Consider the following 9,968-nt stretch of genomic DNA (forward strand, 5'->3'; position numbering starts at 1 on the left):
AATGCGGGAGACGGCTGCTGTCAGAGTCTGCAGACATCCGGGAAGAGCCTCACCTCGTTTGACCCTGCACGCTGGCCCAGAGCCCGGCCGGGACTCGCTGCTGCCTCCCGGCGGTGGAGGTTGGACATGCACCACCACGAGTGCCCCCTTCCAGTCAGGCCCTTGTTTATGAGATTGACATGTGTTCGTTTCATCTTCGTAACAGTACCTCTGAGGTAGGTCCTATTAATATCCTCATTTTTCACAGGACGGGATAGAGGCCCAGAAAGATTATACGGGAGATTTCCCTGATGGTCAGTGGTTAAGACTACTTGCTCCAGATACATGGGACCCAGGTTCAATCGCTGGTCAGGGAAAGAGATCCTGCATGCCAGCAAGGAAGATTTCATCGTGCCCCAACTAAGGCCCAGTGCAGCCAAATAAATTTTTTAAAAAGAGATTAAATAACTTGTCCCCTCCTTCCTCTCTGTCCTTACCTCCCATTACACTGGCACACCTATTTCCCCCTAAACATACTTAGGCACATTCCACCTCTCAGGAGCTGTTTCCTCCGTTTAGAACACCGTTCCCCTCCACATAGCTTACTCCCTCACCTCCTCTAAGCTTTTGCCCAAATGTCAGTTGGACAAAGCCCAACTTGATAATCCGATTTAAAATTGCAATCGCCCCCATTCCCCTCTGGTTAGTATGGCTTCCCGGGTAGATCAGATCAGATCAGATCAGATCAGTCGCTCAGTCATGTCCGACTCTTAGCGACCCCATGAATCGCAGCACGCCAGTAAGGCTAGTGGTAAAGAGCCTGCCTGCCAATGCAGGAGACCTAAGAGATGTGGGTTTGATCCCTGGGTCGGGAAGATCCCCTGGAGAAGGAAATGACAACCCACTCCAGTATTCTTGCCTGAAAAATCCCATGGACAGAGGAGTCTGGAGGACTACAGTCTATAAGGTCCCACAGAGTCGGACATGACTGAGCAACTTAGTAGCAGTAGCAGCCATTCCCCTCACACTGCTTTACTCAGTTATTTATTTATTTGGCTGGACTTCAAGGCTTTTGGGCTCTTAGTTCTGGGACCAGGGACTGAACCATGACCCCCTTCAGTGAAAAATGCTGAGTTCTAACCACTGGACTGCCTGGGAATTTCTTCTGCTCTACTCTTTATTTCATCCAGAGCATTTATCACCAACAACATATTATATGAATTTATTATATTAATTACTCGTTTTTTTCCCTGAAATGTAAGACCAATGTATGAATATTTGTCTGCTATACTGATTTATCTTGTGCCCCTAACACAGTCTCTGGCATGTAACAGGTGCTCAATAAACATTTGTTAAATCAATGAAAGAAATATTGGGCTTTCTTCTCTGAGCTGTTGAAAGGCAGAGTGACAAAGCTACATCTTTATTTTGTTTTTTGTTTTTATTTTTAAAGGATCACTTTGATTGTTGCATGGAGAATGTATGTTGGGGTGACGGACAAATATCTGAGAGACCAGAGAGGAGGCTACTACATTTGTCTAGGTAGGAGCTGATGATGGTTTGGGTCAAGGTAGTGGTCTGCATAAATTACCAGGAGTGAGAGAGATGTCCAGGAGGAGTGGTTTGGGTGGACTGGGGGAGGCCAAGGTTAAAATGGGAAACCCCAGAGAAGAGCCAGATTTGGAGAAGGTAAAGAGCTTAGTTTGCCCTTTGTAAACCGTTCAGATTTTGTTTATCTTTTTAAACTAATTTTTATTGGAGTATAATTGCTTTACAACGTTGTTAGTTTCTACTATGCTGCTGCTGCTAAGTCTCTTCAGTCGTGTCCGACTCTGTGCGGCCCCATAGATGGCAGCCCACCAGGCTCCCCCATCCCTGGGATTCTCTAGGCAAGAATACTGAAGTGGGTTGCCATTTCCTTCTCCAATGCATGAAAGTGAAAAGTGAAAGTGAAGTCGCTCAGTCGTGTCGTACTCAGTGACCCCATGGACTGCAGCCTACCAGGCTCCTCTGTCCATGGGATTTTCCAGGCAAGAGTACTGGAGTGGGGTGCCATTGCCTTCTCCAGTTTCTACTATACAGCGAAGTAAATCAGCTATATATTCTACTATACAGCAAAGTAAATCAGCTATATGTATACATACATCTCCTCTTTTGGGGATTTCCTTTAGGTCACCATAGAGCACTGAATAGAATTCCCTGAGCTATACAGTAGGTTCTCATTAATTATCTATGTTATGTGCATGAGTGCTCAGTCGTGTCCAACTCTTTGTGACCCCATGGACTGCAGCCCGTCAGTCATCTGTCCGTGGGATTTCCCAGGCAAGAGTACTGGACTGGATTGCCATTTCCTCCCCCAGCGGATCTTTCCAACCCAGGGATCAAACTCGGGTCTCCCATGTCTCCTGCATTGAGGGGGATTCTTTACCACTGAGCCACCTGGGACTCTATTTTTATACACAGTATCAGTAGTGTGGGGCTTCCCTTGTGGCTCAGTTGGTAAAGAATCTATCTGCAATGCAGGAGACCTGGGTTCGATCTCTGGATTGGGAAGATCCCCTGGAGAAGGAAATGGCAACCTACTCCAGTATTCTTGCCTGGAGGATTCCATGGACAGAGGAGCTGGGCAGGCTATAGTCCATGGGATCGAAAACAGTCGGACACAACTGTGCGACTAACTTTCACTTTTTCATCAGTACTGTATATAGTCAATCCCCAAGTCCCAATTCATCCCACCACACCCCCTTTCCCCTCTTGATGTTCATATGTTTATTCTCTATATCTATGTCTCTATTTCTGTTTTTGTGTGTGGGGGGAGGGTTGTTGGAGTTTTTTGAGCTGTGATAAGTCTTCATGATGGCACATGGGCTTTTCGTTACACTGACTTCTCCTGTTGCAGGGTTCGGGCTCTCTAGTTGAGGCATTAGGGCTTAGTTGCCCCACGGCATGTGGAATCTTAGTTCCCTGACTAGGGATCAACCTGGGTCCCCTACCTTGGAAGACAGATCCTTAAACTCTAAACCACTATATTGTTTTGCAAATAAGATCATCTATACCATTGTCTAGTTTCCACACATATGCATTAATAAATGATATGTTTTACTCTTTCTGACTCACTTCACTCTGTAAGACAGCCTCTAGATTCATCCATGTCTCCACAAATGACCCAATATCATTTCTTTTATTGCTGAGTAACATAGGAGCTCAGTTTTGAGTGTGTTGCATTTCATCAGATTGACCTGTGAGAATATCCAGATGAAGAGGTCCTAGAATTGTTTCTACTATGGGGTTTGGAACCCAGGATCAAGATCTGGGCTCAGAGCTCAGAAGCTGTAATCTGTATGGAGTAAGAGAAGACGTGGGTGGAGAAAAATCTGCCTCATGTGGCAGTTTGTATTTCCCATAGATGCTGCACCCCACACACCCACATGAACTTCTCTTTTTTAAAAAATTAATTAATTATATATTTATTTATGGCTGTACTGGGTCTTCAGTATTGTGCATGGGCTTTCTCTAGTCGAGGTGAGCAGGGGCTACTCTTTGTTTCGGTGTTCTGGCTTCTCATTGCTGTGGCTTCTCTTGTTCCAGAGTACGGGCTCTAGGGTGTGTGGGCTTCAATAGTTGCAGCACGTGGATTCTAGAGCTCAGGCTCAGTAGTTGTGGTGCCTGGGCTTAGTTGCTCCACAGTATGTAGAATCTTCCCAGACCAGGAGTCAAATCTGTGTCCCTGGCATTGGCAGGTGGATTCCCATCTACTGCATCACCAAGAAAGTCCCTGAACTTCTTAGTTTATGATTTTGAGCCTTCTCTTATCAAGAGGTGAAGTTCTGATTTCCTTCCCATTTGTTCTAAGCAGATTTGTGATTACAGTGGAAGGGATACTAAATGATGATGTATGAAGCTAGATCATAAAAGATGATACAGCTTCTACTTGGTTCCCTGGAGAACTTTTACTGGAGACCTGAGTAGTCACATAAGCAATCTAATTGCCCTGTATTTTTTAATTATTTATTTTTTGGTAGTTATTATTTTGGCCATATAGGACCCTAGCTCCCCAACCAGGGATCGAACCCATGCCCTCTGCATTGGAAGCACATAGTCCTAACCATTGGACTACCACAGGAGTCCCTGATTGCCCTGTATTAATTATCTGTTGTTGTGTGACAAATTACCCTCACAATATAGCAGTTCAAAACAATAAATATTTATTATCTCACACACTTTCTTTGGGTTAGGAATTAGGCAAACATGGCAGCTGACTTCACCCAGAGTGGGTGATCTAAAAGGGAGCAAGATGGAAGCCACAATATCCTAATAACAGCCTCCAAACTCATAAACCATCATGTCTGCATTATCCCATTGGGCCAGGTCAGCCCTATTTAGGGTGGGAAGAAATTACACAATGGTATGTATACCAGGAGGTGGAAATCATGGAAGACAGTTTTGGAAACTGGTTGCTGTGGCCTGGAGTCTGCCATGCTGTGAGGAAGCCCTAAGTAGCCCCTATGGAGGAGTGGCTACATGGATTCACAGAGAGTCCCTGAGGCTACACGAAGGGGAGGGGGCATAAGTCTTCGGTAGCTCAGTGCTAAAGAATCCCCCTGCCAGTGCAGGGGACACGGGCCAGGAAGATCTATCCCACATGCCACGGAGCAACTAAGCCCTTGCACTACAACTCCTGAGCCTGTGCTGTAGAGCCCTCGCATCACAATTATTGAAGCCTGTGAGCTTAGAGCCCGTGCAACAAGAGAAGCCACCATAATGAGAACCCCTCACACTGCAACTAGAGAGTAGCCTCCATTCGCCACAACTGGAGAAAAGCCCACTCGCAGCAACAAAAACCCAGCACAGCCAAAAACAAAGAAGAGAGAGAGAAGCCAAGTTATCAGCCTCCCATTGCTCCAATATTAGTCATCATCGGACTGCAGTTATGTGAGCCAGTACTGCCCAGGCAAAATTCTCACCTCGAATTCCTAACTCCTAAAAACTGAGAGAAAATGAAAAGGTTGTTTCTCTTCAGTCTTTATTTTTGTGGTAATTTGTTAAACAGCAGTAAGCCCTCAATGAGTCCCACCTCCCTGTATTTATATCCCTCTGGAGTCTCTTCCCACATTGAACAGAGCTGACCTGACCCAGTAAGATAAATGACAACGTGTGACTTTCAAGGCTGAGTCATAAAGATACTGTGGTTTCCACCTTACTCCCTCTTGTGAAGTCGTGAAGTCGATCAGTGGTGTCCGACTCTTTGTGACCCCATGGACTGTAGCCCACCAGGCTCCTCCATCCATGGAATTTTCTAGGCAAGAGTACTGGAGTGGGGTGCCATTGCCTTCTCCAGGGGATCTTCCCAACCCAGGGATCGAACCCAGGTCTCCCACACTGTGGGCAGACGCTTTACCATCTGAGCCACCAGGGAATTTTACTCCCTCTTAGATCACTCATTTGGGAAGAAGTCAGCCACAAATAATAGGAACACGCCAGAAAACTGTGGAAAGAGCTGAGAAACTGGCCTAAGTCATAGTGCTCTGTACTAGATTCCTATTGCTGCTATAACAAATTATCACAAACTTAGTAGCTTAAAACTACATGAACTTATCTTATAGTCCTGGAGTTCAGAAGTCTGGCATGGGTCTCACTGAGCTAAAATCAGGATGGCAATAGTTCCTTTCTGGGGAAGTCCCTGGAGATCCAGTGATTAGGACTTTGCCAGTGGTTAGGACTTTGCACCTCCACTTCGGGAGCAGGGATTTGGTGCCTGGTTAGGGAACTAGGATCCTGCAAGCCATGTTGTGAAGCCAAAAAACAAAACAACAACAAAAACTTCCTCTCTGCAGGCTCTAGAGGAGAATCCATTTCTTTAACTTTTCCTGCTGCTAGAGACCACCCACATTCCCTAGCTCATGACCCCTTTCCTCCATGTTCAAAGCCAGCAACATTGATCTCTTTTTGCTTTTCTTCAGTAGTCACACCGCCTTCTGACTCTTCTGCTGCTCTCACTTTTAAGGACCCTTGTGATGACATTGGACCCATAGGATAATCTGTTTTAAAATCAGCAGATTAGTAGCCTTCATTCCACATGCAATCTTAATTCCCATTTGCCATGTAAACTAATATGTCCACAGGTCCCAAGAATTAGGGCACTGACATCTTTGGGAGCCTGGAGAAGGGAATGGCAACCCATTCCAGTATTCTTGCCTGGAGAATTCCATAGACAGAAGAGCCTGGAGAGCTATAGTCCATGGGGTCACATAGAGTCAGACATGATTGAGCAACTGATACACACACAACACACACACACATCTTTAAGAGCCATTATTCCACTGACCACATTGTCTGGAAGAGGAGTAGGCCTGAGAAGAAGCAGCCAGGGAGGGAGGAGGGCCATTTAGAAGAGTGAAATATAACAAAAGCCAGAGGAAGACAGGGTTCCCAGGAAGGATTAATACTGTTGGGAATCAAGCATGATAAGAACTGAAAAATATTCGTTGAATTTAGCTTCCTGGTGATACTAGTTATCAGGGGAGTACCAGGGGCAGGAGCTAGTTTATGTTGTGTTGGGCAGCAAGGAAAATGTAAGGAAGTAAAGACTGAGAGTGTAAAATCTTCTGGAAAAAAAAAACAAAAAACTTGATTGTAAAGGGGTATTTATTGCAGCTTCTAAAATGGGGCGGGGGGGAAGTTCCAATGCAAATGGAAGGAAGGGGAGGTATAGATGAGGTGTGTGTGTGTGTGTGTGTGTGCCCTCAGTCGTGTCCAACTTTTTGTGACCTGTAGCCCGCTCGGCTCCTCTATCCATGGAATTTTCCAGGTAAGGATACTGGAACAGGCTGCCATTTCCTATTCCAGAGGATCTTCCCGACCCAGGGATGGAATCTGGGTCTCTTGCACCTCCTGCATCGGCAGGCAGATTGTTTACCACTGCGCCACGCGGAAAGCCTATCCCGGGTGAGATGGCTCGTTAATAAATACTGTGTGTGAAAGGGAGAGGTCAGCTAGCCCGTCAAAGCCTTCGAATGGAGGGACTGTTGGGTTGATCTGGGCTCAGGTTTCGCCAGGTGGCGCCACAATAGAACAGAGGTTAGGATACTGTCCAGGATATGGCGAAGCTGATGGAGCTGGGAATGTAGGAGAGAGACGTAGATATCGGCCAGCAAGAGGCGCTGGTGCAGCAGGAAGGAATGGCTGGGCAAACTAGGCGGATTGGAGGCTATGCTGTCAGATAATTTTAGGGAAAACGCTTGGTTCTTGATGAGATCGCAGTATGCCCTGGATTCCCTGATCCACTGATCTCTAGTTCCAGGATTCTCCAAAGTTAAAACAGGGCTTGGACTAGAGTAAACGCTATATATTGTTAGCCCGATTAATATAACTTGTAAAACTCCGGAGATTTCATTATCCTTGAGGCACTGCAGCCGCCCGGACTACAATTCCCATCATGCCTGGCAGGCCGTCAAATCCGTAAATACCCATGTCCCTTAATCGGTTTTCCAGTCCCAGCATTCCTCAACTGTTTTCCTACCGCGGCAACACGCTTGCCAAATCATAGGAACAACCAATTAGATCAGGGAGTGCGAGACCAGTAGGCCAATCGTTCAGTCAGAGGGGCGGGAGCGGGCGTGGTCAAATCCGGCCCCGCCCCTGCCCCGTGGCCAGTTAGTTTCCGGCTGAGGCTTCCTTCGGGCAGGACCTGAAGACATGGGCGCTACCTGGCGGAGTCCGGGGTGGGTGCGGCTCGCGCTCTGCCTCGCGGGCTTAGTGCTCTCTCTCTACGCGCTGCACGTGAAGGCGGCGCGCGCCCGGGACCGGGATTACCGCGCGCTCTGCGACGTGGGCACTGCCATCAGCTGTTCGCGCGTCTTCTCCTCCAGGTACACGGGGAGTGGAGGGCTTGGGGGACCGCTGCTCGTGGGAGCGGTGCATGGGGTCCAGGTGTGCATGGCAGCCAGGCTGCCAGATCAATCGGGGGTTGGGGTTCCCGGGGAGCGGACGCGCGGGACCAGGCTGCTCAAGGGAGCGTTGCCTGGAGAAACGAGTGTGTCCGAGATAGGAGTGTGGGGCTAAGGGGACAGATAGTTCTGGGGACTGGGGTTATTCGAGGGAATACATGTGAATCCTGATAACAAGGAATAACAGTGACCGGGCAGGATACAGGGAGATAGGGTCGAGTGTAGGAACTGATTATGGTCTTAAGGATGGGCGTGCCTGGCGACAAGGTGGCCAGGTCTGGTTATGCTTGAGGATACAGGGTTTGTGGGATGACCTGAGACAGAAGAGGGAAGAGTGTGGAGGGGGCGCTGGAGATTTAAGGGTCCAAGGCAGAGAGATTCTGTCTTGGTTTCCCAGTCTCTGGTAACTCTGTAAAATAAGATGAAGGGTTATACGCACCTTACCATCCTAGGATTTATTGAAAGTCTAGGATGAAAAGAAGAGCCTATGGGAGAGCCATGGCCAGGCCTGACCTGGGGATGGGGGAGGACAGGGGCAGTGACATGGAATCCTGCCTTGGCCAAAGAAAGGCTATGCTCGGAGGTCACTGACCCTTGGACTCATGTAGGGGTTGGGGGAAGGGTGAGATGGGGAAGGACAGCCCAGCTGGCTTCTTGGAAATAACCCAGGATAGGGCTCAGAGCACTGAGTTGATACTCCTAACTTAGGCCCTCCCCTCCACCAGGTGTGGGCTTCCCTGGTAGCTCAGACAGTAAAGCGTCTGCCTACAATGAGAGAGACCCGGGTTCGATCCCTGAGTCGGGAAGATCCCCTGGAGAAGGAAATGGCAACCCACTCCAGTATTCATGCCAGGTTCCGAGGAGCCTGGTGGGCTACAGTCCATGGGGTCACAGAGTCGGACACGACTGAGTGACTTCACTTTACTTCCACCAGGTGGGGCCGTGGCTTCGGACTGGTGGAACACGTGCTGGGCAAAGACAGCATCCTCAATCAATCCAACAGCATATTTGGTTGCATCTTCTACACACTGCAGTTGTTGTTAGGTGAGTGGCCTCACCCTCTTGTGACAGCCCCCTTCCCCTCTTGGCCAGCCCAGCCGAAACTCTTGCAGTCTTGGTGACCCAGACATCTGATGGCCAACTAACTGCGCGTCACTGAGCACCAAGGAGGTGGGAACTTATAGGGGTCTTTACTGTCAGAACCATAGGGCCCTTAGAGATTTCCCAGGAGCCCGGTTTTCTAGAAAAGACTCCCTTCTGGGGGGAACCCAAGGGTTGCTGTCTCTCATCTCACGTAGAGCTCAGCAGGAAAATTCACTATTTTGGTCCCAGGGATCGTTGAACACGTAGGAGAACCAGGGTCTTGGTGAGGCCTGTCTGAGCTGCTCGTTTTAGAGGCTCTTGCCCCAGTAGCCCCTGCTGTCTGGGCGGCACCATGGAGTCATGGCATGTTCTAGTAATGGCTAGTTGCCAAAGCCTACATCTGCCCCTTTTCTGCTTTACAGGCTGCCTGCAGGGCCGCTGGGCATCTGTTCTACTGAGGTTGAGTTGCTTGGTGTCTCTAGCTGGTTCTGTGTACCTGGCCTGGATCCTGTTCTTCGTGCTCTATGATTTCTGCATCGTTTGCATCACTACTTATGCCATCAATGTGGGCCTGACAGTGCTCAGTTTCCGGGAGGTCCAGGGACCCCAGGGCAAGGTCAAGGGGCACTGAGCCCTCACCCCAAGCCAGAGTGACCTTTGCCCAAGAAGGCCACGTCTGGGTCCTTGGAAGAGTCTGCACGTTGCCCCTGCCATACTCCGACACAGGACAATGGACCAAACATGCCACAGTTTGCTACCTTAGTGCCTCTGTTTCTGTTCCCAAAGCTGATTTCCAAAGCTCCTGCTGTTGCTCCAGGAGGGAAGTTTCGGAGCAATAAAATTTCTTAAGTAAATTGGCCAAATCTGAGCCATCTGTCTGCCAGGGACCTTAGTATTGGGCTTCCCCTGATCTTTCCTCCTCTGGGACTGGAAGATATGAGTCAGAGGGAGAGTGGAGGG

General features: G+C 48.6%; 1 protein-coding gene across 2 annotated transcripts; it reads left to right on the forward strand.

The window, feature by feature from the left end:
* Positions 1 to 7,612: 7,612 nt before the first annotated feature.
* Positions 7,613 to 9,871, forward strand: VKORC1 (vitamin K epoxide reductase complex subunit 1). Of its 2 annotated transcripts, XM_005886978.3 has the most exons (3): positions 7,615 to 7,847; positions 8,860 to 8,969; positions 9,431 to 9,871. In XM_005886978.3, the coding sequence occupies exons 1-3, from the start codon at positions 7,675 to 7,677 to the stop codon at positions 9,637 to 9,639; spliced, it is 492 nt and encodes a 163-aa protein (XP_005887040.1). In that variant the 5' UTR covers positions 7,615 to 7,674; the 3' UTR covers positions 9,640 to 9,871. The 2 variants fall into 2 exon arrangements, with proteins under 2 accessions (XP_005887041.1, XP_005887040.1); XM_005886979.3 differs by lacking the exon at positions 8,860 to 8,969 and having other exon boundaries at positions 7,613 to 7,847.
* The last annotated feature ends 97 nt before the right edge of the window (positions 9,872 to 9,968 follow it).

The sequence above is a fragment of the Bos mutus genome, chromosome 25 (genome assembly GCF_027580195.1).
Source record: "Bos mutus isolate GX-2022 chromosome 25, NWIPB_WYAK_1.1, whole genome shotgun sequence".
Taxonomy (NCBI): Eukaryota; Metazoa; Chordata; class Mammalia; order Artiodactyla; family Bovidae; genus Bos; species Bos mutus.

Coding starts and splice junctions, on each gene's coding strand:
- VKORC1 (XM_005886978.3), top strand. CDS start 7,675: ATGGGCGCTACCTGGCGGAGTCCGGGGTGGGTGCGGCTCGCGCTCTGC. Junction 7,848..8,859: donor TCGCGCGTCTTCTCCTCCAG/GTACACGGGGAG, acceptor TACTTCCACCAG/GTGGGGCCGTGGCTTCGGAC. Junction 8,970..9,430: donor CACACTGCAGTTGTTGTTAG/GTGAGTGGCCTC, acceptor TCTGCTTTACAG/GCTGCCTGCAGGGCCGCTGG.